Source organism: Taeniopygia guttata, chromosome 12 (genome assembly GCF_048771995.1).
Source record: "Taeniopygia guttata chromosome 12, bTaeGut7.mat, whole genome shotgun sequence".
Classification (NCBI taxonomy): domain Eukaryota; kingdom Metazoa; phylum Chordata; class Aves; order Passeriformes; family Estrildidae; genus Taeniopygia; species Taeniopygia guttata.
In genome coordinates this window covers 15757525-15783878 of record NC_133037.1, presented here as the reverse complement: position 1 = coordinate 15783878, position 26354 = coordinate 15757525, and the positions used below count along the sequence as shown (strand labels likewise).

General features: G+C 61.3%; 5 protein-coding genes across 19 annotated transcripts in view; 4 read left to right on the top strand and 1 right to left on the bottom strand.

The window, feature by feature from the left end:
• Positions 1–2205, top strand: part of BSN (bassoon presynaptic cytomatrix protein) — an 88789-nt gene extending 86584 nt beyond the window's left edge. For all 3 annotated transcript variants that reach the window (XM_072935023.1, XM_030283536.4, XM_030283535.4), the window contains one exon: positions 111–2205. The gene's annotated coding sequence lies outside the window, so the exon portion shown is untranslated. The remainder of the gene's footprint in view (positions 1–110) is intronic.
• A 461-nt stretch (positions 2206–2666) lies between these two features.
• LOC100219182 (acylamino-acid-releasing enzyme) lies at positions 2667–7394 on the top strand. Its single transcript, XM_030283543.4, is given in 23 exon segments — positions 2667–2869; positions 2871–2898; positions 3423–3552; positions 3650–3776; positions 3854–3941; positions 4037–4112; positions 4187–4350; positions 4423–4560; positions 4649–4740; positions 4853–4893; positions 4982–5103; positions 5259–5319; positions 5388–5485; positions 5562–5613; positions 5697–5785; positions 5894–6032; positions 6108–6191; positions 6265–6345; positions 6438–6526; positions 6621–6811; positions 6890–6992; positions 7066–7172; positions 7241–7394. Coding segments are annotated over 23 exon segments (2394 nt in total). The 5' UTR covers positions 2667–2681; the 3' UTR covers positions 7347–7394.
• A 550-nt stretch (positions 7395–7944) lies between these two features.
• On the top strand, positions 7945–12522 carry LOC100231670 (acylamino-acid-releasing enzyme). Of its 6 annotated transcripts, XM_030283541.4 has the most exons (22): positions 7945–8074; positions 8180–8288; positions 8360–8489; positions 8608–8689; positions 8775–8850; positions 8969–9111; positions 9314–9451; positions 9525–9616; positions 9708–9748; positions 9815–9936; positions 10097–10157; positions 10266–10360; positions 10444–10495; positions 10566–10654; positions 10851–10992; positions 11123–11200; positions 11273–11353; positions 11430–11518; positions 11609–11799; positions 11874–11976; positions 12050–12156; positions 12229–12522. In XM_030283541.4, the coding sequence occupies exons 1-22, from the start codon at positions 8045–8047 to the stop codon at positions 12365–12367; spliced, it is 2190 nt and encodes a 729-aa protein (XP_030139401.4). In that variant the 5' UTR covers positions 7945–8044; the 3' UTR covers positions 12368–12522. The 6 variants fall into 6 exon arrangements, 5 of the variants coding, with proteins under 5 accessions (XP_030139401.4, XP_072791109.1, XP_072791107.1 ...); XM_072935009.1 differs by having other exon boundaries at positions 7996–8074; positions 8159–8288; positions 9708–9936; XM_072935007.1 differs by having other exon boundaries at positions 7995–8074; positions 8159–8288; positions 9708–9936; positions 11123–11353.
• On the bottom strand, positions 12508–17118 carry MST1 (macrophage stimulating 1). Of its 3 annotated transcripts, none has more exons than XM_030283545.4 (18): positions 16940–17118; positions 16422–16563; positions 16152–16264; positions 15907–16021; positions 15561–15697; positions 15369–15489; positions 15151–15269; positions 14892–15057; positions 14667–14797; positions 14482–14584; positions 14265–14401; positions 14108–14143; positions 13910–14021; positions 13762–13839; positions 13550–13696; positions 13362–13468; positions 12828–12967; positions 12508–12747 (listed from the first exon to the last, which is right to left on the bottom strand). In XM_030283545.4, exons 1-18 carry the CDS (start codon positions 16989–16991, stop codon positions 12586–12588), a joined length of 2118 nt encoding a protein of 705 aa, XP_030139405.4. In that variant the 5' UTR covers positions 16992–17118; the 3' UTR covers positions 12508–12585. The 3 variants fall into 3 exon arrangements, with proteins under 3 accessions (XP_030139405.4, XP_030139406.4, XP_072791111.1); XM_030283546.4 differs by having other exon boundaries at positions 14892–15054; XM_072935010.1 differs by lacking the exons at positions 16422–16563; positions 16940–17118 and having other exon boundaries at positions 15561–16041.
• A 456-nt stretch (positions 17119–17574) lies between these two features.
• DAG1 (dystroglycan 1) overlaps positions 17575–26354 on the top strand; it is a 49407-nt gene continuing 40627 nt past the window's right edge. The window contains exon 1 of one of the 6 annotated variants that reach the window (XM_072935001.1): positions 17575–17591. The gene's annotated coding sequence lies outside the window, so the exon portion shown is untranslated. Of the gene's footprint in view, positions 17689–17873; positions 18211–20160; positions 20179–23656; positions 23729–25225; positions 25489–26354 lie in introns of those variants that run through there. The other 5 variants (XM_030283531.4, XM_030283533.4, XM_072935000.1 and 2 more) reach the window with 5 other exon arrangements.

The following is a 26354-nucleotide window of genomic DNA, read 5'->3' as shown; positions in this document are numbered from 1 at the left end:
TAGCGCTGCCGCTCGGCGGGGACCCTTCCGCGGGGAGGGGCTGCTCGGACTAACGCCTCTCTGTCTCTCTCTCTCTCCCTCTCTCTCGCCCCCTCTCTGTCTCTCGCAAGCTTTTGAAAACAGGGCGATCCCTGGATGCTGGACCAAACGACGGCCGAGCAGGGGCCCGGCGGACGCCCCGGGGCGGGTGCCCCCCACGCCTGGCGAGCAGCTCCGGCGCGGCACACGGCGAGCCCCGGCAGCTGCCCCAAGGGGATGGGCCTGGTCCGGCCCGTCGGGTCAGGCCCCGTAGGTCGGCTGCGGCCCTTTCTCAAGATTATACGCAGAGTTGCTCCCTCTGAACCCCAGCTCTGGCCTCTTCATAGGTTTTTCCCCCCCGCGAGCCGAGGGCTGGGCGCTGTGGGCGCCGCTCCTCCTTCCCGACCCCACCCGCCCCGCCGGGGCCGTCCCCGCGCCCCCTGCACTGCGGCCGCTCCCGGCCCCGCCGGGGCGCCCCGGAGCGTCAGCTAGGACCTAACACTGTTTCACTACCGAAATACGAGGCCATAGGACTCTGACAGGCGGCGCGGCCGGCTGGGCGCGTGTCCCGAAGCCATTGGAAGCATTGAAAGGGCCGCGCTCGCCCTCGCCACGCAGCCAGCGCGCCTGCCGCCGGGCACCCCTTTTCTTTCAAGAACAGCCTTAATCATCCCACTTTGATTTCTGTGTATACCTCATCCGCACCGGGGGGTGGGGGGGGAGGGGGGGGCACGGGGCGTCGTCAGGGGGGTCCTTTTTTCCTCGGTTTCTTTGGGTTCATTTTCTTTTGGTTTCGGGGTTTTATTTTTCTAAAGTTTATACCAAATCCTCTTCCCTCTTTGCTTTGTGCGATGAGTTAGCACACGGGCTGTCGTCTGTAGAAGCAATAGAGTGCAGGAGGCTACAAAAGAGCACAAATCCCGTGGAACAAGATCAGGAGAGCTTTGCCTCCGGCAGTATCCTTCGTTTTACTGTGCAATCCAAGTCCTTCTCAAGCCATTTTGCGGGGACGGCCGGCGCAGCGGCCGGCGGCCAAATCCCACTCGCCCTGCCAGGAGGGGATTCCCAGGGGGGGAGGCAGCCCGAGGAGGGGGCTCGCCCGCGCCCCGCCGCCTCCCCGCGCTGGCAGCGCCCCGCCGACACCCCCGTGGCGGGGGGCAGCCGCCCGCTCACCCGCCTGATGTTCTATGCAACGAAATAACACGACTCCAGAACAAGACCTGTGAATAGCTAATCAGTTCAATGTCGCGCCTAAGGGTTCCATCGCAAAGCGTGCCGCCGAGCGACCCAAGAACTATTCAGTACCGACCACCCGTGCGTATGAATTCGTGGCATGTTCGACCCACGGAGGGCCACTTTGCCAAAGGGCAGCCCTAGCGCCCGTGACCGTCTGTCCCGTCGTAGAGCATGGCTTGCTACTTTTCTGCACGGTTCCACCCGCCTTTCAGTGCTTGCTGTTCTTTGCCTGGACTTTTCTTTTTTTCTTCTCCATCAGTCCATCGCTGTACTGAAAGCTCTTAGCAGATTTATGCACTTGTGATCGAGGACCCGGCTGCCGCGGGAAGCCCACGCTTTGTGGCAGATCCCTCTCCGGGAGCTCTGCCGGTGCCCTAGGCTGGGGGCAGGCCGGCGGCCGTGGGACGGGGATCCCGGGGGCAGCCCGAGGAGGAGATGCCCGGCCCCGCGCACGGCCGCCGCCGCTCCCCGCCTGACCAGTGCAGAGCCCGGGGGCGCCTCCCGCGGGCCGCGGGCCCCGCCGCTCCTCGCGCTGTAAATACTTGTACAGTGTGTAAATCGCACGCGGGACCGAGACCCCCGCCGGGGCCAATCTCGCCGCCCGAGCACATCCGCCGCCTTGCCTTCGTGCCTGCCAGGACCGGGGGCACGCAGTCCCCCCCGGCCCGATTCGTGGCAGTCTGCTGGATGGGGCGGGGGGTCGGGGGGTGCAAAGACCGAGGGCCGAGCGCGGCTGGGCGCCGTTTCCAGCGGTAAGTGCGATGCCGGGTGCGCTCCCTCTGAACATTGTGACGGTGTGCGTGTCTGCTGTGCTCTGTGCCACCCGTAGTGACCCCGTACCGTGCCGTACCGTGCCGTACCACCCCTGCCGCTGTGTCGTGACTCCCTCCCAGAAGCTGCCCCCTCACCAGGTGTTTCTGTGGGAACAGAATAAAAAGGACTTGACACAAACCACAGGCTGGCCCCGATTCTTGCCTGCCTGCAGTCTGGGGGACGGGCGATCGGTACGCCTGCCATGGTGGGGGTGGCTGGAATGGGTCTAGTTGTCACCAAGCACTGTTGAACTCTGCCACTCACAGCTGGGCTGGTGGGATAGGGGGTCCCTGTGGGCATCGAGGACCTGATCCCACCTGCCCGGCCAGGCTGAGGGGTGCAATGGGCTCCCAAGGGTCCAATCCCCGTTGGCAGGGATGCTGTGGGCACCAATGATTCAGTCCCACCGCCCTGACCAGGCTGCTTAGTCCAATGGGCCCGCGATGGCCCGATATCTTCCAGCCAGGCTGCTGGGCCTGGGCATCCCTGCTCCTCTCAAAGGGCCCGATCCCCCCGGTCCTGCGCATGGAGCCCCTGCTCCGCAGCCACCCGGTGGGTAAACCTCCCCCGGGCGATGCAGAGGCTGCGGAGCCGCGGTCTGTCCGCCGGCTGCGATGCGGTGGCTGGGGACGGCCGCCGGGACACGCCGGGGGCGCGGGGACTCCGCTGCCTGCGGCTGCAGCGCCACCCGCGCCCACCGGGAGGCGCCCCGAAGCGGGAGGTGGTCCGAGCGCCGCAGCCAATGGGAGGTGCCGCAGGCCGGCGGCCCCGCCCCATCCCGGAAGTGCCGATCCTGGCCCCGCCCCCCGCCGCGAGGACATGGAGCCGCCGGTGAGGGGATGGGGAGTGACGTCAGAGCGCCGGGACCCCCCCGCTGCCCCTCCCGCCCCTCCCGCCCCGCCAGCCCGGCACCTCCGACCCCGCTGCTCGCTGACCCCGGCTCGGCACCGCCCCGGGAACTGCCCGGTACCCTCTAATCCCCACAGACCCCCGCTGCTGCAGGACCCTCCCGGGCGCCCCTTGCACCCCACGACCTGCACCCGGTATCCCGGTAGCCACGGGTACCCCAGCAACTGTCGCAGTGCCCTCCTGATCCCGGCTATGTACCCCAGTATCTCCAGTGCCCTCCTGCTCCCTGGTACCGCGGTAGTGTCCTGGCTCTGCGGCCCCAGTCCCGCACTAACCTCTCTGCTCGCTTCCCCCCATGTACCCCAGCTCTTCACCCGCAAGCGCTGCTCTCCGTACCCCCCAAAATCCCCCCCTGTCTATACTGGAGCCCCAGTAAATGCCCCTGTTCCCCGTTACTCCCCGGTCCGTGCCCCCCAGCCCTGCAGCCACCCCGGCGTGTCCCGCAGGTGCAGTCAGGTGTGGAGGAGCTGTCGGAGCTGTACCGAGAGCTGAGCCAGCACCCGGCGCTCAGCACCGCCTGCCTCGGCCCCGACCTCACCACCCAGTACGGCGGCAAGTACTGCAGCCTCTACACCGGTACGGGCATGGGGAGCACTGCGGGGCAAAGAGGGGTCCGGGGAGTCCTTGCCTGCCTGCAGGGGATGCAGCTGGTCTCCTCACCTGCTCCCCGCAGAGTGGTCGCAGCGGGACCTGGCAAGGGCTGAGAACATCAAGTTCTGCCGTCAGTACCTCATCTTCCACGATGGAGCCTCCATTGTCTACTCGGGGCCCGCTGGCACCTGCTCTGAGATCAAGGACGAGTAAGTCCCATCCTGCCCCCCACACGGGGTCCCTCGGGGTAGCAATAAGTGGGGGGCTGATGGGCAATCACCCACAGGCTGCTGAGCCGGGAGTCCCCCAGTGGGATGCTGAAGGCTGTCCTGCGCAAGGTCCCTGGCAAGGAGAAGGAGAAGCAGTTCCTGGAGGTGAGAAGGGGCCTGGGTGTAAATGGATATTCACTGGGGATTCGGAGCTGGAACCACACTGTGTTTTGGGACCGCACTGGCGTCTTTGCCCCCAGGTCTGGGATCAGAACCGGAAGGTGAAGAGCATCGACCTGACAGCGCTGGACAAGCATGGCAGTGTCTATGATGATGGTGAGGGGCTGGGGAATGCCGGAGAATGTGGGTTTTCAGGGGACAAGGTGGCCAGTGCTGACCTGCCCCTGCAGACCAGTTTGGGTGCCTTGCCTGGTCTCACTCGGAGACTCACCTGGTCTATGTGGCGGAGAAGAAGCGTCCCAAGGCTGAGTCCTTCTTCCAGAGCAAAGCCCCCGAGCTGGGCACCTCTGATGAGGACACGGGGCACCCTAAGAAGGAAGATGCACCTGTCAAGGTGGGGTCTCCCCACCCTGGGTCAGCTGGGGGCTGGCTGTGTGGCCGTGGGGCTGACCAGACTGTGCCACAGGGCGAGCAGTTCGTGTACCATGAGGACTGGGGTGAGACGCTGAGCACCCGCAGTGTGCCCGTCCTCTGCGTCCTGGACATTGAGGGCAACAGCATCTCAGTGCTGGAGGGCATCCCAGAGCACCTGTCTCCCGGCCAGGTCAGGATGGGGAGCTGCAGGGAACCAGAGAAGGGAGGTTTCAGGAGACAGCAGCATTTTGAGCTGCTTATCTCCCCTCTCCCCACAGGCTTTCTGGTCACCTGAGGACACCGGTGTGGTGTTCGTGGGCTGGTGGCATGACCCCTTCCGCCTGGGGCTGCGGCACTGCACAAACCGCCGGTGAGTCCCCGCAGGGCACCCCACATCCCAGCCCTGCTTGTGGGACCCTCCAGGGCACCCACCCCACAGCCTGACCCCCCAACCCTACTGTGACACCCCTCTGTGCTGGCAGGTCAGCGCTCTTCTACGTGGACCTGACGGGTGGGAGATGCGGTAAGCAGTGCACGCCCCGATCCTGCTGGTGCCCTTGCTCCCCTGCCACCCCTCACCATCCCCTCACCATCCCCTCGTGCCCATGCAGAGCTGCTCTCTGAGGACTCCAGGGCCGTGTGGTCACCGCGACTCAGCCCTGATGGCTGCCGCATCGTCTACCTGGAAAACAATGTCCTGGGCCCCCACCAGCAGTGCAGCCAACTCCGCATGGTGAGCAGCACCAGGGGGACACTGGCAGGCACCAGGGAGGTGCCAGAGTGCCCATGCTAGGGTGGGGCTGGCAGGAGGGCAGTGGTGTCCCCTCCTTGGGCTGCAGTGGACAGGCAGGCTGAGACCCTGAAAAACTTGCCCTATGTCTCCTGCAGTACGACTGGTACACCAAACACACCAGCACGGTGCTGGAGGCTGTGCCACGACAAGCATGGGGTGAGTACAGCTCTGGGGGTGTTGGGGGAGACGCAGGGGGATGCTGAGTGCCACCACTCTGATCACAGGTACCTTCCCGGGAATCTACTGTGGCGCACTGCCAGGGATGTGCTGGGCAGCCGACAGCCGCAGGATCCTGCTGGACACAGCCCAGCGCAGCCAGCAGGTGAGGGGGTGGTGGGGGACACAAGGGGGTCCTGGCTGGGTCAGGGCTCCACTGGACTCTGCCCTCATGCCCCTAGGATGTGTTCGTGGTGGACACAGCAACAGGCACCACAACTTCACTGACAGCTGGTGAGTGACAGGCCAATGGGGCCATGCTGGTGCCAGGGGTGGGGAGAGGGTCACACCTGTAAGTCTGACCCCCTCCTCCCCAGATTCACCCCAGGGAAGCTGGTCTGTCCTCACCATCGACCGGGACCTCTTGGTGGCCAGGTTTTCCACCCCTAGCTGCCCCCCCATGTTGGTAAAGTCATGTCCCCAGTGCCCACCAGACCCTTGGCACGGGCACTGACCCCTCTCCCCAGTGCCCACCAGCCCCTTGGCATGGGCACTGACCCCTCTCCCTGCTCAGAAAGTGGCAGTCCTGCCCACCGCCGGCCATGAGGCACAGACACAGTGGATCTGCCTGCAGGACACACCCCCCGTGCCCGGCATCAGCTGGGGCATCCACACCCTGCAGCCCCCAGCAGAGCAGGAGCATCCCCAGTACAGTGAGTGTCCAAGGTGGGGTCAGGCTATGCTCCACCATCCTCACTGCTCCTGACACCTCCTCCCTGCCTCCACAGGGGGCCTGGACTTCGATGCCATCCTGATGCGCCCAAGTGAGGGTCCCACTGGCCGGAAGCCCCCCTTGGTCGTGATGCCCCATGGTAAGAGCTTGTCCCCACCCTACTGTGCCCCACCCAGGCAGTGTCACCCCCCTTCTGTTTTTGCCATTTGCAGGTGGTCCTCACTCCGTTTTCACGGCCGGGTGGATGCTGTACCCGGCAGCGCTGTGCCGTGTGGGCTTTGCCGTGCTGCTGGGTGAGTGACACCAGGCTCCAGGTGACACAGCACCCATGGAGGGGCTGGGGGGGCATGAGGGAGGAAGGGCTCTGACGCTGCTCCCCACGCAGTGAATTACCGCGGCTCGCTGGGCTTTGGCCAGGACAGCGTGGCCTCCCTGCCAGGCAGCGTGGGCACACAGGACGTACATGATGTGCAGGTATGGCCTGGCACATGGTCCTGGGGCACTGAGAAGGTGCCCTGAGAAGGGACAGTGGGGCTGCCTGCTCACTGGGTGTTCCCTGTGGCGGCAGCTCTGCGTGGAGCAGGTGCTGCAGGAGGAGATGCTGGATGCTAGCCGGGTGGCACTGGTTGGCGGCTCACATGGGGGCTTCCTGGCATGCCACCTCATCGGGCAGTTCCCTGACACCTACCGTGCCTGTGTGGTCCGCAACCCCGTGGTGAACATCGCCTCCATGGTGACCACTACTGACATCCCAGACTGGTGAGTACTGTGAGCCCATCTTCCCCAGGCTCCTTGCCATCTCAGCCACACACATGCCCCCAACTCTCTTGCCTGCAGGTGCCTGACAGAGACAGGGCTGCCCTACAAACCCGATGCCCTGCCAGATCCAGCCCAATGGACAGAGATGTTGCACAAGTCACCCATACGCTATGTTGACCGGGTATGTCACTGTCCCCATCCCTGTCCTTGTCCCCAGCAGCAGTGCCAGTGCTGAGGCTGTGCTGCTCCTGCAGGTCCGTGCACCTGTGCTGCTGATGCTGGGGGAGGACGACCGGCGTGTGCCCCCCAAGCAGGGTCTGGAGTATTACCGTGCCCTCAAGGCCCGGGGGGTGCCCACACGGTGAGTGGGGTGCTGGGGGCTTAAACTTTGAGGTGCAGACACAGCACTAATCCCTATTTCCCTTCCAGGGTGCTCTGGTACCCAGGGAACAACCATGCGCTGGCTGGCGTCGAAGCCGAAGCTGATGGCTTCATGAACATGGCGCTGTGGCTGCTCAAGCACCTGCAGTGCTAAGGGTGCTGACCCCTGCTGCTGACCCCCAATAAACAATGTAGTTCAGCACCCCAGTGTCTCTAGTGATAGTGCCAGTACCGGTGTAATTTCCACTCCTGGAGCTCCAGCAGCTGGTGGCTGCTGGACCTTCCAGCTGCCCAGATGTGCGGTTGTGCTGCCGGGGACGTGTTGGGCGTGACCCCTGCCTGGCCATGCGGGGCAGTGGTCGGAGGGCCGGAGGGCCGGAGGGCTGGAGGGCTGGCAGCGGCCGGAGGGCTGGAGGGCTGGAGAGCTGGCAGTGGCCGGAGGGCCGGAGGGCTGGCAGTGGCCGGAGGGCCAGAGGGCTGGCAGCGGCCGGAGGGCCAGAGGGCTGGCAGTGGCCGGAGGGCCGGAGGGCTGGCAGTGGCCGGAGGGCCGGAGGGCTGGCAGCGGCCGGAGGGCCGGAGGGCTGGCAGCGGCCAGAGGGCTGGAGGGCCGGAGGGCCGGAGGGCTGGCAGTGGCCAGAGGGCCGGAGGGCTGGCAGCGGCCGGAGGGCTGGCAGCGGCCGGAGGGCTGGCAGTGGCCGGAGGGCTGGCAGTGGCCGGAGGGCTGGCAGCGGCCGGAGGGCCGGAGGGCTGGCAGCGGCCGGGGCGCTGCCGCGGGCCCCTCCCCCGGGCTCTGGCAGCCGTCCCACTGCGGGCAGCAGGCGCCGGCAGCCCGGCCCGGCAAAGAACAGGCCCATGGCCACAGGGACCGAGAAGGGTGTGGAGGTGGGCAGGAGGGTTCAGGGGAACTGTGTGGGTGGGCACAGCCCCGTTTCGGGCGGTGGGCATGGGGGTGAGACCCCCGTCCAGCACGTCCCTTCCCTCATGCAGGCGGCCCGCGGCCCCGCTGCCCGCTACCGGGAGCTGAGCCGGTTCCCCGCCGTCACCCGCGCCGCCCTCAGGGCCGCGTCCGGGGGCCAGACCTTCCTGCTCTACACCGGTGAGTGGCGGGCTCGGCCGCCCCGCGCCTTCGGCCCCGTGTGAGCGGGCGCTGACGGTGCCGTCCCTCAGAGTGCAGCCGCCCCGACCTTGCCCGCCGGCGGCTGCTGCGCTTCGGCCGCCACTACAGCCTGCGGCGCACCGCCGGCCGCGAGGGCCTCGCCGTCAGCCGGACCGCGCTCAGCGCCGAGATCCACAGCCAGTACGGCACGGGCGGGCTGCGGGGCGGGACGCTGCGGCTGTGCCACGGCCGGTGCCCGCCGCGGCTCCGGTGCCCACAGCGCAGGGCCCGCCGCAGCCTCCGCGCCTGCCGCCCTCAGGCTGCTCAGCCAGGACTCGCCCGCGGGGCAGCGCCGCGCCGCGCTCACGCGCTGCCCGCGGCAGGGCCACGAGCTGCTGGAGGTAAGGCGGCTGTGGGGCCGCTCCCGGGGCCGCAGTGCCGCTGCGGGGTGCTGGGCACCGTGCACACCCTGTGCCCGTCCCCCAGGTGTGGGACAGCGCGGGATGCAGCCACAGCGTGGATCTCACGGCGCTGGGGAAGCACGGGGACGTCTACACGGAGGGTAGGGCCCCTTCCCCATGGTTCCCGCCCACAGCAGGGGTGAGGTTGGCATGGCCTGGTCGCTGCCTGGTGCCCAGCTGGTGCCCAGGCTGGGCTTTGGCACCCTTTTGCCATGCCAGGGCCTTTTGCCTGCCTGGCCTGGTCACACTCGGAGACACGGCTCCTCTATGTGGCTGAGAAGAGCCGGCCCAAAGGACAGCCCCCCTGTCCCTGGGACGTGCCAGGAGCAGCCTGGCCAGCAGCAGAGGATGAGGATGAGGAGGTAGGTGCCCCATGAGTGTGTTCAGTGCGCCCCCAAGCATGCCATTTGCACTGTGAACGTGGCACATGCCCCTTAGGCATACGAGACACCCTCTGAACATGCTGTGCACCCCATGAGTGTGCCATACATCCCATGAGTGTGTCGTGGACAGAGCTGCATGCCTGGGGACACCGGCCATGGGGCTGATGGGTCTGTGCCACAGGGCAAGCAGTTTGAGTACCACGAGGACTGGGGGGAGGCCCTGAGCACACGAAGCATGCCAGTCCTCTGTGTCCTGGACCTGGAGGGCCTCAGCCTGTCAGTGCTGCAGGGAGTCCCGGAGCACCTCTCCCCTGGCCAGGTCAGGATGGGGTGCAGGGAGCACCCCAGGGGACCCAGCTTGGAGCCGTGGGATGAGCCTGACTGTCACACAGGCCCTGTGGTCCCCGGATGACCGTGGTGTGGTGTTTGTGGGCTGGTGGCACAAGCCCTTCCGCCTGGGGCTGAACGCCTGCTCCAACAGGAGGTGGGTCCCAGCCAGCAACCAGCACTATGCCAGGATGTCCATGCAGTATCAGCACTGTGGGGGTCCAAACTGACCCACTCTTTCCTCCCAGGTCAGGGATTTTCCACTTGGACCTGGCCAGCGGGTGCTGCGGTGAGCGCTGGGGCTCTGGGGGGTGCCCTGGGCATCCCTGGGATGCTGACTCCTTGTTGTCCACAGAGCTGCTGTCAGCAGAGAATGGTTCTGTCTGCTCCCCCCGGCTGAGCCCTGATGGCCAGCGCCTGCTCTACCTGGAGGGGGCTGTGGGGGGGCCCCACCGGCAGTGTCTGCGCCTGCGCATGGTGAGTGGGGCCTCACGGCTGTGCCACCTTGTGCTGCCAGCACAGTGCCCAGGTGTCACAGCCTCTCGCAGTGCTTGGCTGGAGGGTGGGGGTGTCCCCAGGCCTCTCTGCCTCAGTTTCCCCCAGCACGGGTCCATCCCTGAGCACTAGCTCTCCCCAGCTCACCTGGCAGACAAGGCAGACGGTGACAGTGCTCGATGTGGTTCAGGAGCCCACGGAGGGTGAGCAAGGCATGGTGGGCAGAGCTAGGTTCTGATGGGGGCCTGGTCACCCCCTGCCAGGTGCCCATGACCCTGGCTCACTAGCCCAGTGCTCTCCCCCACTTACAGCCTTCACCGGGCTCTACGCAGAGGTGCTGCCCCCGCGGTGCTGGGCAGCTGACAGCCGGCGAGCCGTGCTGGGCACCCCTCAGCGGAGCCGCACGGTGAGTCCAGGGGATGGCAGGGCCAGGGACGTGACCCACACAGCCCATGGTGACACCACTGCCCGTGCTCTGCACCCTCACAGGACCTGCTGCTCGTGGATACGGAGGCGTGCACCGTCGCCAACCTCACAGCAGGTACGTGGTACCGACCACCCATGGTGCTCTAGTGAGCAGCCATGATCGCCAACACGTGTTCTGTCCCCAGGGTCATCTGAAGGGTGCTGGGAGCTGCTCACTCTCCAGTGGGACCTGCTGGTGGCCACCTGCTCAGCACCCCACCACCCCCCCAGCCTGGTGAGCAGTGCCTTGGCACCCTGTGGCACAAGTGGGATATGGCACAGCAATGTGCAGCCAGGCACAGCACAGTGTGGCACACACGCCGTGGTGTGGTGTGCCTTAGGGAGGCATAGTGTGGTGTGGCACAGCCAGATCCAATATGACACAGCCTTGTCACAGCACAGCCCCAGTGTCATCCATTGCCTGTACCCAGGTGGTGGCCGTGCTGCCGCCAGCAGGCCAGGAGTTGCCCCTTGGCTGGGTGCCAGTGGAGGACACCCCAACCGTGCCTGGTGTCACCTGGAAGACCCTGACAATCCAGCCACCCTGCAGTGGGCAGGGCCCCACTGCACAGGGTGAGCCCCTGGGGTCCTCTGCTGCACCTCGGTGCTGCCTGGGTGCCAGGGACCCTTGGGAGTGGGGGGTGAGCAGGGTGCTGGGTGCCCATGGTGGTGGCCGCTGAGTGGGACCCTTTCCCTGGCACAGATACGCAGGCTTTTGAGGCCCTGCTGCTGAGCCCCTCAGATGGCACACCACCACACCCCCTCGTTGTGTGCCCCCATGGTGAGTGCGGGGACAGTGGGGACACCCTGGCGGTGCTGGTGGCACCTCAGGTGATGCCCATGCTGGCCCCAGGTGGCCCCCACGCTGTCTTCGATGCCCGCTGGCGTCCGAGCATGGCTGCGCTGTGCCAGCTGGGCTTCGCCGTGCTCCTGGGTGAGTGCTGGGGAGCTCAGGGACATGTGGCCCTGTGTCCTAGTGAGACATGGCACGCACGGCCCTGTCTCCTTAGTGAACTATCGTGGCTCCCTGGGCTTTGGCCAGGCCAGCATCAGCTCCCTGCTTTCCCGTGTGGGTGAGCAGGATGTGGCAGACACCCAGGTGAGGGGTACTGGGCTGAGGGTGCTGGAGGGATGCTGCTGGGAGGATGCTACTGTTTGGGTGCCAATGGTGGGTGCCCCATGGGTGCAGCTGGCAGTAGAGCAGGCACTGCACAGAGAGCCGCTGGATCCACACCGCCTGGCCCTGCTGGCCGGCTCCCACGGAGCCTTCATCGCCCTCCACCTCCTCACCCGTGAGCCCGAGCGTTACCAAGCCTGTGCCCTGCGCAGCCCCGTCTCCAACCTGCCCGCACTGCTGGGCACCTCTGACATCCCTGACTGGTGAGTGCCACCCCCCATCCTGTGCCACGCCACGCCATGTCCCTGTGACACCTACCAGTGTCTCTGTGCTGCAGGCGCTACACCTCCCTAGGGCTGCCCTACTCCTTTGAGCGGGTGCCACGTGCTGAGGACGTGGCCACCATGCTACTGCGCTCGCCCATCGCCCAGGCAGCCCAGGTAAGGCAGGGTCAGGATGGGTGTGGGGTGGCAGGTGTGGGGTGTCAGACACCCACTGAGGGCAGTGCTGCAGGTGCACACACCGGTGTTGCTGTGCGTGGGTGCCCGGGACCGGCGCGTCAGTCCCACACAGGCGCTGGAGCTGTACCGGGTGCTGCGGGCCAGGGGTGTGCCAGCACGGTGAGTGGGGTGCAGGTGGGAGCCGGGAGGGTGCTCTGGGGTGCTGCATGAGCATCCTGTGCCTCCCTACAGGCTGCTGTGGTACCCAGAGGGTGGCCACTCACTGGCTGGTGTGGAGACAGAGGCCGATGTCTTCAAGAACTGTGCCCACTGGCTCCTCCAGCACCTGGGGCAGCCCAGGCAGGATGGGGCAGGCCAGCACAGCCCCTAGTGCCCACAGTGGTCCTGGGCTATGCCAGCCCAGGGTGACTGCTGGCCTTGGGGACCACACCAGGACCAGAGGCAGATGGAGTGAGTGTAGCCAGGGGCAGGGATGTGGGTTGGGGTTTGATGTTAAATAAACACGAGACCTTGTGCAGTGCTGACCCCGGTGGCCTAAGGTGTGCCTTTATTGTGCAGTGGCAGCTGTGCCAGGCTGGGAATGCCAGCTCAACCCATCTTCATCACCTTGTAGATCCAGTCAACATAGAGGGAAACACGGATGAAGAGGGCAGGCAGGTCAGTGCGGGCACAGACACGGGAGGGGGTGATCACCCCCTCCAGTACCCAGCAGTCAGCGGTGAGGCAAGCCAGTGGTCCACCATAATCACCCTGTGGCATGAAGAGAGCGGTGTCACCCTGGTGCCAGCACCTTCCACCACCCTGGGGTGTCTGTCCCCAGCCCAACTCACCTCGCAGGCACCCACGCCAGCACGCAGCGGGGCAGTGCACAGCTCACTCTCCTTCAGGCGCCCACGCAGCGCCCTGTTGCACTCGCTGTGGGCCAGCACTGGCAGCCGCGCCACGTTCAGCACGCTGCCGTCTGCCGTGCCTGCGGGCAGAGAGCGGGCACGGCATGCAGCATCGTGCATGCAGGGATGCAGGGGAGTGCCATGGGCAGGGGATACTGTGGGCAGGGAATGGTAGTAGAAATGTCAGTAGATGTCATTTCAGGGGGATGTGGAAGGGAGATGTTGTGGAAAAGAGATGCCATGGACAGGGTGATATCAGGGACATGGGATGCTGTAGGCAGGGGGATGGAATGGGCAGGAAAATACCAAGGAAGGGAGATGCTGAGAGCAGGGGTATGGCAGGGACCTGGGAGTTGCTGTGGGCAGGGAGATGCTATGGACATGGGGATGTTGTGGGCAGAGGGGAGAGAATGGCTTTGGCAGGAGCTGTATTGAACAGGGAATCCCCCAGCAGGGGCTGCCTGTGGCAGGTACCTCTGGTTTCCCCCCAGCCGGCGATCTCGCAGATAGTGCCCGCAGGCACGACATAGCGCTCAGGGGGCAGGCAGATCAGGGCCACACGCCTGGTCAGAGCAGCTGGCCTGTGGCAAGAGGGGCAGTGGGACACGGTGCCAGCCTGACCAGCAGTGGAGCATGGCAGAGGCCAAGGCACAGCCACTCACCTTGCCAGCTTCAGCATCACCAGCTGGGACTCAGAGGGGCCGCAGACAATCCGCACAATGGGGATGGTCTGTTGGTCAGGGTCCCCAGGGCCAGGGTCCTTGAAGAGTGTCCCCAGCTGCACTTCATAGCCCGTCAGGTCGGCATCGCTGTGGAACAGGGACATGAGGGCACAGGGGGGTCCCACCACCCCACAGCCCAGCCCCAGCCTTACCAGGAGAAGAAGCACTGGCGTGTGCTGATCACCCACTGCTCCTTCACCAGGGATCCCCCACAGAAGTGCACACCAGCCCTGTGGGGACAGGGGGTGAGCTCGGGGAGGACACTGAGCACATGGAAGTGCATGTGGGACACCCGCTCACCGGTTGCGGATGCTGACAGTCCAGGGCGAGTTGCCAGGCTGGCCACCAACGATGCGCCCCTTCTGCTGCAGCCTCTCCTCCCGCTGGCCACACTGCTCAAATGTCACCACATCTGTGGGCAGGGTGGGCATCAGCTGGGGCTGTACCACCAGCACCTACCCCAGTGTGCCCACCCAGGACCCCCAGGACCCGCAGGACCTGTATTCTCCATGATGGAGGGCACCGTGCTGCCAGCTGCAGAGAGAAAACAGAGGGTGGCACTGGCAAGGGATCCAGCCACCCTGAGGGGACCAAAACTACCCTGTGTGTGGCCAAGGTCCCCTCTAGCTCTGCAGGGATGTGGGTAGGGGCTCACAGCAGGGCTTGATGGCACAATAGTCAAAGGGGGTACGGGGGTCCATTGTGTAGCACCAGGGGCCATGGCTGTCGTCATCGGGGTTGCGGCAGTAGTTCTCCTCCAGGTGTGCCTCAGGGTGGGTGGCAGGTGAGATCCTGCCAGGAGGCAGTCAGCATCACTGTTACCATCCCCGTCTTCATCCCCATCCCTCTACCCACCACCCTCACACACTCACTGGGGCACGTGGGGTGTCTGGGCAGCCCAGGGCTGGCAGGTGATTCCCTTGCGTGTCTTGCTGACGTGGCCATGGTAGTGCTTGCCGTGGCCATGGTAGCACTCTGGAGACAGGCAGGGAGGGCTGGCACCCCTCACAGGGACACTGGGGTGGGCACCCAGGGACAGGTGCCTGGGGTGGCTCACCTTGGGCATCCTGCTCATCAGGGCAGCGGCGGATGTGGAAGCAGAAGGCGATGCGGACAGTGGGGCGGGAAGTGAAGCACCACGGTGCTTCTGATCCATCGGGGTTGCGGCAGTAGTTCTCCTTCAGGTCCCTGGAGGAGGGGCCACATGGTTGTCCCCCCTCAATCCCACACTCATGGGTGCTGCCCAACACCACCCTCCTGGGGTGCACAGCCATCCCCTTACTTGCACGGGTACTTCTCGGGCACGAAGTGATGCTTATGGGGCACCTGGGAGTCCCAGCGCTGGCAGGGGATCCCCGACACAGTAACATTCACGTGGCCACGGTAGCTTTCACCCTTGCCCCTGAAGCAGCCGTTGGTGACGTTGACAGGCCGTGGGCGTTTTTCTGCTTGTGTGGCCAGAGAGAGGAGCAGAGTAGCAGGGTCGGGGTGGCACCCAGGACCTTCAGGCCCAGCTGTGCATGATGCTAGTGGGGACTTACTGCAGATGCGGATGCGGCAGTATTCACGTTCCCGCTCGGGGTCAGTGGTGTAGCACCAGGGCCGCTCGGAGCTGTCCGGGTTGCGGCAGTAGTTGTCATCTAGCCCCTTGTCAGGGTACCTGGGCCAGAGACAGGGAGCAGCAGCTGAGGTGGCACCATCACCCCAGCACCTGGCACTCGGTGAGGGCAATGCACTGCTGGGGGCTGGGGGCTAGTACTTGTTGGGGTGGTAGGGGTGCTTGTGTGGGTGCTGCAGGTCCCAGCGCTGGCACTCTGTCCCTGATTCTGTGTGGTCCACAGTGCCACGGTAGTCCTCCCCATTGCAGGTCATGCAGACAGCTGCCAACAACTGCAGGGCTCAGTGTGGGAGAAGCATAGAGCACAGGGTGATCCTGGGATGTGGCACTCACCATCCTCACACTTCTTTATGCTGCAGCTCTGGTGCCGGACATTGGGATCAACGGTGTAACACCACGGGCCCCGCTTGTCCTGGTCAGGGTTTCGGCAGTAATTCTCCTCCAGCCCATTGCGACGTGATGGCAGAAACCTGCTGGCAGCAGAGCGGGTAGGAGGGCTGACAGGAATCCTTTGCCCTGGAGTGGGCATAGCAAGGATGACACACTACCCCTGTCAGTGCCATTGCCCCCAGACTGTCCCCATCGCTCCTGTGCTATCCCACACTGCTCCCACCCCATTCCCCATTGTCCCACGCTGCCCAGGGTAGGTGCCACAGGACAGCCAGGGACACGGGGGCACCTGTGGTCATGTGGTGTTGTGGCTTGCCAATGCTGGCAGCGCAGCCCCTTCTCTGTTGTGGCCCGTGTGCCGCGGTAGCTGGAGCCATCACCCACGATGCAGTCCCGCAGGTAGTCTGAGCAGAGCCAGGCACCTCTTCAGAGCCCCAGGGCCAGGTCAGGGCACATGGGCAAGGAGGAGTCCTTTGCCAAGTGGCCTCTGCCCAGTCTGTGGTGTCCCCATGCCCACCCATAGCACCAGCCCACCTTTCTTCTGGTACAGGTCATAGCGGATGTTTTTCTGCAGCTGGATGCGGGGTGAATGCTGGGTCCAGGGCAGCAGCTGGCACAACTGGCTCTGCTGGTCATGGTGGAAAGCCCTGGGAGGCACAGTGGGAGTCTGTCACGGCACCATGTGAAGCCAGGGCCCACGGGACCTGGGTCACACATGTGAGCACCCAGTGTCCCAGTGCAGTGACCCAGTGTTGTGGCCCGTGCACTCCCAGCTGCCCCGCGGTGGCACCGTGTCCTGCTCACCGGCAAGCCAGGCTGGTGGCACAGCGCTGGGCACACTGCTCCGCAGAGCCCTGCTCCGGCAGCGGTGGTGGCGAGTCCACAGGCACTGCCAGCAGCTCGGTGGCTCGCAGGCGCTGGAAGTCATTGAGGGGTGAGCGGTGGCCTGGGGAGTGTGGGAGGAGCTCAGCGTGCCCAAGGGGACACAGCATAAGCACTGGGGCCCGGTGGAGTGTCGGATCCCTGCCTCATGGAGGAGGATAGCCCTGTCCCACACAGCATGGGATCCGTGTCCCATGGAGGAGGGGAACTCTGTCCTATGGAGCATGGGATCCATGTAATACGGAGCACGGGATCCCTGTCCTATGTCCTGATCCATGTGCCCTGGAGCGGGAGGGTCCCTGCCGTGCATCATCCGCTGCCCCCCTCCGCCGCGGGACAGGGCATGGCCTGCAGGCTCCCGGCCCGGCCTCCGGCCCTGCCTTAGGCCCCGCACTGCCCCGCGCCCTCCAGCCCCACGGCGACCCAGCCTGGGGCCCTACCTGAGCCCAGAGCCGCGGCCAGGGCGAGCAGGACCCCCAGCACGGGCTGCATGGCGGCGGCCCCGCGTCCCCGGGCCGCTGGAGCTCCGGGACGGCCCCGAGCAAATATCTGCGGTCGGGCGCGGGGCCAGGCGGGGCCGGAGTCACCCGCGGGCACGCGTGGGACGGGGCGGGGCCGGGCTCGGGGGCGGGCCGGAGGCGGAGGGGCGGGGCCCGGTGCGGCGGGGCGGGGCCGGGCGGGCGCGGGGTCACCCCGGGGCGGACACGTGCGGGGCGGGGCGCGGCGGGAGCGGCGGGGCGGGTGCTGGCGGGGCCGGGGTCACCCCGCGGGGGACACGCGGGGGCCGTGGGTGGGGCCGGCGCACAGGGGCGGGCCGGAGCAGCGGGGACGGGACCTGCGCCAGTGAGGCGGGGCCCGGGAGCGGGGCGGGGCCCGGGGGGCGGGGCCCGAGGGGCGGGGCTGCGGGCCGGCCCCCGGGAGCGGGCGGGGCTCTGGGGCGGGGCTCTGGGGCGGGGCGGGGCCGCGCGGGGCGGCTCGGCGGGGCGGGGCGGGAGGGGCGTGGCCGGCTCTGAAGCCGGGCGCCGATTGGCCGCGGCGCGCTCGTGCCGCCGGTTGCCAGGCGCCGCGCGCGCGCGCCAGCCCCGCCCCCCGGTACGTGCCCGCGCGGGGTCGCGCTCGCGCCGCGCCGCCCGCTCGGTGCGTCGGGGCCGCGGAGCCGGCGGGAGCGGGGCCGGGCCCGGCGTGCACGGTGAGAGCGGGAACGGAGGGACCGCGGCCGGCCGGAGCGCGGTTGCGGCGGCACCTGCCGGGCCGCCTGCCCTTGGCGGCGGGGAGCGGGGCTGGCGGCGGCGGCGGCGCGGCCTGAGCAGAGGCGCGGCGGGCCCGGGCCTGGCGGAGAGCGAGCGGCGGGGTGGCTTTCCCGGCGCGGCGCCGCCTCAGCTCGGCGCGCCTTCCGCGGCCTGCGGGACCGGCCCCGTGCCGCCTTCCCGCCGGGCCGCGCTCCCTCCGCGCCGCTTTCCCGCCGCCGCCCTCGGCCCTGGGTGGGCGCCGCGCCCGGGAGCGCTCGGCGGGGCCGGGCGGGAGGCGGAGCGGGCCCGGGGCTTCGGGCGGCGGGGTCGGCCCGGGCTGTACCGAGTGAGTCCTGGGGCTTCGCCGGGAGCGGCCCAGGTGCTGTCGGTGGCGGCAGCCGGCTCCGGTTGTGACAAGCCCCGTGTGGGCGTCCCGGGCTCTCCCCGCTCACAGGGACCGGCCCGGCGCTGTGGGAGCACAGGTGGGTGCCCGGTCGCTGGCGGAGGTTGTGTTCCTCAGGACAGGCGGCTGTCCCGGCAGGGAGGCCGGGCGGCCCTCGGTGCTGTCCCTGCGGGGCTCCGTGGGCCCCGCCGCTTCCCAGGGCTGACCTTGGCTCCGGGCGCTGCGAGCGTGACTAACTGCAGAGGCTGTTCCGGGAGGGACAGACCTACAGCCAGGCTTTATCTCCGCTCCCCAGTGCAGGTGGCTAAAGGCAGCTTAGTGGTTCTACCGCCCAAAAAGGTGTAAATGCCACATATTACCTGTGGCCTCTCTGGTTTCTTGGAAGCAACAGGCTGCAAAGTGGCTCACCCAAGTTTTCAATGCCCATCAAGTCAACAGGCCTGGATTTACTGAGATTTGCCGCAGGTTTGAAGTTGGCAAACTTGTGTTTTTGGAGTGTAACTAGGTCCTGCTGCTCAGGGGGGAAGGTGTGGGCAGGGGGATGTGGGACCTGGCTGTAAGGGATCCCTGTCACTCCCTGAGGTATATCTCCCTTGGTCCTGGAGCTTTGGACTCCTAGGCTTCGGAAAACACCATTGGCATTCACCTGTCCAAACTGAGATTAAAATCTTTTTGTGTTAAAAAACCCAAGAATGTGCCTATTTTCTCTTAGCCCTTCCAGGCAGGAGCTTCTTTCTACCACCCATTTCTGTTACTTGTTAGTGGTTGACTACTAATGCCTCTTGCCTTGTGAGTACTGTTCTTAACAAAACTTGCTATTTAACTTGCCAAATTGAATGCTGTCTCGTCCCATCTTTAGCTTTACAGATTCCTTTCCTCACTTTAGGAGTTTCTAATTCTTAGGTTTCTTCACACAGTCTCTGCTGCTATACCAAGTATCCTAAACCACTTATTCATTCTTCCCAATGCTTGTCATTGCACTCTTCTCTCCTAAATATAGGGTAGTATGCCAACAAAGGAGCTCGAGAGCAGGCTGAAGTGCTGGGAATACCACTGTTTACTCAGAGGAGTAATCAGCAAAGCCTGGTTGATTCCAGGTCGCACTGACTCCTTGCTGCAGGAGTTCAGGCTCACTTCTTTGGGAGCTGGTACAAATGCTCAAATAACTGGGTGACGTTGCTGACAGCACCTGCTGGCTTAGACATACCCATTTCTTTAAGCATTGTGTACATAGAGTAGTAAATTTTGCTTAATTGTTGGCATCAGACCTGGGGAATCAGTAAGAATTATGGGGCTGATAGCAGTAAAGGTGTTCTGCTCTCACTGTATACCAGTAAGTTTTGTTTATATGGGATTTGTTAACCCCAAGCACTTGCCTGCTTTTAGAAACACTGGTGCTGGTTGGTAACTTACCCACTCTGTTCTCGTCCTCTCCCAGTGCCCGGAGTGCTGAGCTCGGCCGCTCTCAGAAGCAGAGGAGGATGTGTGACAGGTGGAGTGGGACCCTTTGCCAGCTTCAGTCATGAAGCTCCTGGTCAGAGCTGGCCCAGCGCTCTGGCCGTGACTTGTCTTCCATGGGCGGCTGCTCTGGAGGAATTCTGGCCTGCCTCTCTTGGGCAGAGCCATGCTCTGACAGCGAGGGGGTAGCGTCAGAGGGAGCCCTGCTGCATCCTGGCCTGTGTGAGCATGCCAGCAGACAGGCCTGAGAGGTGCTTTGGGGCTCTGCGCTAAGGAACAGTGGTCCTGCTGGGCACTGAGGGGGGAGAGAACTGTGTGGTTGCAGCAGCTAGATCCTGGGGAAGTTCTCATGCTTTAGTGTCTGCAGCTCAGGTGTGGGGTGCAGTGTGTTGTCAGGCTAGCAGAGAAGGTGTGATGGTTCTGCCTTGGCAGGAGTGGTATTGCTCACCAGTAGGAATCGTGTCTTCTTGCCTTTTCCACGTTCCTTGGACAGATAATGAGACAAACTGGCCTGGAGAGGTATCTCCAAGGGTGCTGTGCCAGCCTGGGGAGGAACTCCAGCTGATGGAGTAAAGGTCTGCCTCGTTCTGTGAGTAGCAGCTATCTGAAAAGTTTTGTGGGGATGATTTTGGGTGGTTTGTGCCTTTACTCCTGTTAGCTGAGGAATAGTACTGAGGAGTTAAGTCTAGTGATGATTCATTTGAGTGAGGAAAATGCAAACGCTGAATTCTTCTTAGGCAAACAGGGGTCATGTAAATAAATGCCTCTGGCATTCTTTGTGGTGCTTGCAGACTGTCTACCAATTACTTCTGGTCTCTTGCTGGATCAGTGGGAGGCTGTTGCTCCTTGAGCTCTGACTACTTTGGCGGTGATTTGGGTGAAATACAAATAAACACAGTTGGATTGACCTAGTGTATCTGAGCTCTTGGTATGCTGGAAATGTTTGTTCTTAGAATGTTTGCGCAGTCTGGAGAGCTCTGTACCTTAAACCCAATTTGCAAAGGACTGTGACCGTGTTTAAGCTGTGAAAAATAAAATATCAACCTGAAGAACCTGTGCTTTTAGGGTTTGTTCTGTGAGATTGAATTTGACCAAACTACTAAGGTGCTGCTGGATGGAAAGTTAATATGTTAACCTATGTGAACACTACTTAGGTGCACATCCTAGTCTGGTGCTGCCTTCTGTCTGTGTATATCTCTGTGCTTATCTGTTGACTGAAATTGTCTCTGGTTCAGCTTTTCTGGGATAAAATTTTAACTTGCTAGCAAGAAAGATGGTTGTATATATTTGCTGTTACCAGTATTTTTGTCAGTTGATTTTTCATGAGCATCTGAACTGATCTGCTGATGCAGCAATGTCTGAAGGAGATGATCCAAGTCCCCTAGCCAGGCAGGCCCTGTCCCTGTGCAATGCCTGAGCTGGTCACCTGGCGACCAGCAGAAAGCTCCCTGGCTCTTGTGCCTGATTTGTGAGCTGTTCTGGGTGAGTGAGGAGGAGGACATGGGGCAAGGTGAGTGGCATGGCTTTGCTTGCAGTTCAGTAGGCAGCAGGGGCCTCTTGTTTTGCCACATCCTGCTCAAGGTCACCTCAGTGCTAGTTTTTTGGAGCCTTGAGGCACCCTAGGAGATTTCCTGGAATCTGCCCATGGCAGCAGTGCAGCCTTGCAGGGTTCTTCTACATCTGGGGTCCTGTCCCTGGATAATGTGGTGGCAGAAGGGGCTGCAGGGCTACCAAGTGCTCCCTCGTCTCCTTACTGTGGCCCGCTCCTATGTCTGTGGAGTGCCCACAATGGGTGCCAAACCTCGACACAAACTGAGGTTTAGCTCTGTGGCCCCTGGCTGTGGCACTGTCAGCTATGCCTGTGCCAGTGGCACCATGCTTGTCCTAGGGTGAGGTAGCAGAGGGTTGTGTGGGAAGGCTGAGCTGGGTAAGCCTCACTGCTCTTGGAACAGAGAGGTCAGACCCCAGACATGCCATTGTGGTGCCTGCAGTCATTTTGCTCAGCTGACCTGTTTTGTCCCTGGGTTAACTTTCTGCAGTTTAGTAACCTGGATTTTCCATGGAAGGAGCTTGTGAATCCCCAGTCAGGAGGAGTTTGTCAACAGCCCAGCACTGCAGGGGGAAAAGAAGTGAGGCCCAACCTAGAGGAGGAGGTGTGCGTGGTCCCTGTGGTGGGTTAGATCAGAGCAAGTGGTCACCTCAGCCACCATCATGGTTTGATGCTCTTAAAAGGGCCTTTCTCTGCTTTCAGCTGTGCATTCTTGCCTCCTCCCAGGGGCCAGCTGTGGTGGTGAGCTAAGGGATTGACCAGTGGATTCTGCTGATCTGGCATAAAGTTGATGGTTTTTCAGCTTGACCCTTTATTCATTATGCAAGGCTTTGCAAGGGAAGGGTGTTGGACCATCCTTGGAGGCCAGAAGCCACTGCATCAGCAGAACTCTCCCTTTGTAGTGGTGCTCTTGGCTATAACAGATACTTACTTTTTCAGGGTTGAGTTGTCCCCCCTGTTTAACTGTGCTGCAGGTATCCTCTAGGCCTGGAGAATGATTCTTGGTGGGATTCAAAGTCCTGTCTGACTTTGACATGCAGGAGGATGAGGTTTGGAAACAGCAATAAAATTTGTCCCAGCCCCGCTGTGTTCAGCTTTGTTTAGGGTTTTTCTTTAGAAAACCAGGCTGGCAGCCTCATCTGACCTGTAAAAATGTATCTGAGTGGAGGTTTCCGCTCATGACTTCTCTTTTCTCACCTTGTGGTCTCACCACAGTGCTTTTGCCATCACTGCAACCCCAAGTAAGGGTATGGTGTGTCTTTCCTGCTGTACTTTCTGAGAAGGGCTCGATTCATAGAGGGTTTCCATGGGCAGATTCTGAAATATTTTGTGTGCTGGTTTCTCGAGCATTCCAGCAAACTGGCTCAGAAGCCCCTTCCTGCAGTCCTTGGTAGATACTCTTCCTTCGGGACCTGACAGGCAGCATTCCTGCCCTCCCTCCTTTGGGGTGGAGAAGTGGTTACCGAGAGGTTTCAGTTTAATCTTGTGTAGTTACAGGTCACAGGAGTGCTGGATGTGTGTGCTGAATTCACACGGGCTTCTCTTTTTTTGAACTAGACTGTGCATTTTGACTTCAGAAAGCTTAATCTTCTGTGAAGTATGTTCCTTAAGGGTGGGGATTAGCATTCAGTAATTTTGATGAGAGTTTCCAGTAGCAGATACTGATCATTTTATATCAGTCCCAAGGGCTAGGGATTGATTTTTGGATGAGCTTGAGTGATAGGTTGAACCAGCGGTTTTCCACTGAAATGCTGAATGATGACAGGTGATGTGAAAGACTTGTGCCACTGTCACAACCTCAGACTGCCATGTGGGGATTGTGTGCTGCTGGTCCTTGCTAGGCTGACCCTAACTGCCTCTTCCCTCTTGCCCCCAAATGGATTCTCCCAGGTTTTTTGGGAGGCACATATCTTTCCCGAGCTTCCTGGACTTCCTTGTGTGTGTGGCTTTTTTGGACTTTTCAATTTCAGTGGAGAGCGACCAAGATCCCTGTCTGTAGTGCTCAGTTACCCAGCAGTCCAGGATACTGTACAGATTCCACTTTCATCTGGGTGGAAATAGTTGTGAGATTTTCCAGTGTGAACTTTTTTCTAAAGCAGCTCTTCAGTGTTGGTATGTAGCTGGGAGTTCCCTCTACAGCAAGAAGTTTCATCAGGTCTTCTCTGAGTATTGCTGAAATGTAAGGTGTGACCTTTGTGTTGTGGCACTTGGGATTCCTGCAGGAAGGCTTTACGCAGTTGTGGGCTTCTAGGTGGGGAATGAGAAGCATATTTGAAGCTGCAGTGATTCTCTGTTCATGTCCCCGTGGCTTTCTGCTTAGGTCTTGACCTCTGTGGAGTGTGAGCTCTCTGTGCTGTAAGAGCCAATTCTTGCATGACAGACCATGCATGGTGTTTCCCCACCCCAAAGGAAATATTTCTAGTGGAATTTTTATGATAGTGCCTGGGGGCCTACATTAAGGGGATAAAAGGTGGTTATTCTAAAACCGTCTCTGAATTCAACTTCATAGGATCCTACCAGGAAGCTACACAGAATCAGTGTAGCTGTGTGTTTTTCTCTAAAAATCAGACTTCTGCCTCTTCAGATGCAGGTAAAGGCTGGCTGGATACAAGGGTGGGACTATGCCAATTCCAAGGGAGAATCATCTTCTAGTATTTTTCCTAAAATTCAAAACTTCCTTTGCCTATCTTCTGAAATTGCTTGGCATCTTTCCTTTCTCCTACCATAGCAAAAGCTTTAAGACATGTGGGAAAGTATAATTTCAGAGGTACTGGCATCAGCTGAACTTAATGGGCACAAACAACTCATATAATTGATTTGTTTCATTAATTCTCGGTTTCAGTACATTGAAAGCTTCTGCAGTGTGGTGTTTGTATACAGAATAGCTGTTTGGGATGTGTAAGAGGTCCTGCACGTTCTGCAGCATGGTCACAATGCAGATGTGCCCATCCTTAACAGGATGGAGCACCAGGAGTAGGGCAGTCAGCCTTATTTTAATGAGTGCCCTGGTCAGATCAGGGTTTTTTTGGGCTGGACATTAACGTTTGTGTTGATGGCAGTAATACTGAGTGATTTGACCGAGACTGTCATGTAATCTAGTGTAAAGGTCTGTTCCATGGTGCTGCTGCATGTGTTTCCATGGTATCAGTTCACAGTTCCAGGGTGAGCTGTGTGGCCAAAATATGAAACTTTGTGTCCTCTACCTGAGGAATTTTGAGCTTCCACTGGTGTTTATAAAACCAGTGCTTTGTGTTTGTCTATGTGCCTTGCGCTGGTTGCTCTTTCAAGAGAGAGTTATCACATCTTAGAGTAAGATTTTGTTTGAATAGCAGGGGTCAGCCTCTAGGGAAGTAAGAAATTTGATCTGAGAATGACAATTGTTGAGATAAATACAAATCTTCAGAAATGTCGAGAGAAAACTAAAGCAACATGTAACAGTACTGCATGCAAAGCCCATGAACCCTTGGCGCTAAACTGTAAGAAAAGTGTAGGAATAGGGCTTTACGGCCTCATGAAAACTTTGTAGTCAAAGCTAGCATGAAAAAGGGCTTCACTTGCTACTGGCAATGATGTAAAATTGTATATTGAGGAATTGAAGCTTTGAGAAGGCAGTGGTGCTCCCCTGTGCAATAATGGTGATAAGCCAGGATAAAAGTTGTGTGCGATTCTGTGTGCTGAACGTGGCAGAGGGAAGTACTCCATGATTACCATGGCTAATTTGGGTGTGAGAAGTTTTGCTTATTAAAGCCTCAGTCAGAGGTGGATGAGCTCCTGCACTGTGGAAGCAGTATTCCAGCCTGTGATGTGGTTCAGTCACCACCCTCCCCTCAAACCAGCGTCCCAGCACCAGTACCATTGCACTGCACACCCATTATTCCTGAAAACTGGAATGCTGACCCTCCTCTTTGTTCTGTGCTGCTCCACCAAAGCTCCTCCAATCTTTTAGTCATCGGGTCAGGTGGGAGTGGTCCAAGTGCTGCTGGCCTCCTCCTCCTCCTCCTCCTCCTGCTTTCCCTGCTGGAGCCGTGTCCTGCCGGGACAGGTGGGGCTGTGCATCTCTGGGGCACCTCGGTGCCTGCCCGTGGCTGTGTGGGCTCAGCCTGGTCTGGCAGTGGGCTGTGCCTGGCCCGTGGGATCCCAGGGGACAGGGCTGGTGGTAGTGTCCTGCTGTCACAGGAAGAAGCTGTTTCCTGCAGACCTCTGCGCTGCATCCTGGTGCTGTGTGCTCTGCTCCAGCGTGACCCAGCTCAGCAGCCTCCAGCCTTTTTCTCTCCTCTGAATGGCAGGCTCCTAAAGCCTCCCCTGAAGGTGCATAACTTTGTATGGGAAACTTAATCCTGCTGATTCCAGGTAAGCCTCTTTGCACTTTCTATGGATTTTTTACAGTCTGTTCACATGCTGGTTCAAAACCTTTGCCTTGATATGATGCTTCAGGAAGTCCTTTGAGGCAGTTTCTGCCCTGTGCCACAAAGAAAGGCAGAGAACAGAGGAGGCAGTGAGATTTAGGGTTTGATTTTTTCTGAGGTTAAGATGAAGTCGAGATACAGCATATAGTGGCAGTTCTGAAGGCTCTCCTTGGCCACACACCTGTGTTTTGTGATGAGTTGGTCAGTTCACATCCTACTGGAAAAGCAGTCTGCCACCAGCATGAGGGAGATCATGGAGAGCAAGGCTGGGTGCAGAACTCTGCCCTGGGAGTGTCTTCTGGACTGTGTAGTGTTGGGCTTGGTCACTCCAGCTGGGAGCCCAGGAAACATTGCTCCACATGCTGAAGTCCTCGTTTCTGGTCATATATGGGAATTAAGGCTGGCTGAGCTGACTCCCTAGGCAAGTGTTTAGGGGTGAGATTCTTCTTTAAGCAGTGACTAAGACAAAGATTATTAGTGAGTTCTGCACAGCTGACTCTGAGCCCTGTTTGGGACCAGCAGTCATAGTCTGTGCCAACTGGAAAGGTCAGCTAAAGCTTGGAGCTGCCTGGGCACACAGTGAGGTGTCTGGTTTGGAGCAAGGAAGAGCCACCCTCAGCAGCAGCAGATACTCAGCTCTGCAGCCTGAGCCCATCCAGGAGCAGACACCTTTCACTTCCTGCTGTCAGCGTCTATTCTGGTTCAAGGCAGGCACGGGCATGTACAGAAGCTTGTAAGCACATGGGTCTGCATCTTGAAAGAGGTTTTCTGCTCCCATCCGGGAGTGGAGGACGAGTGGGAAACTTGGTC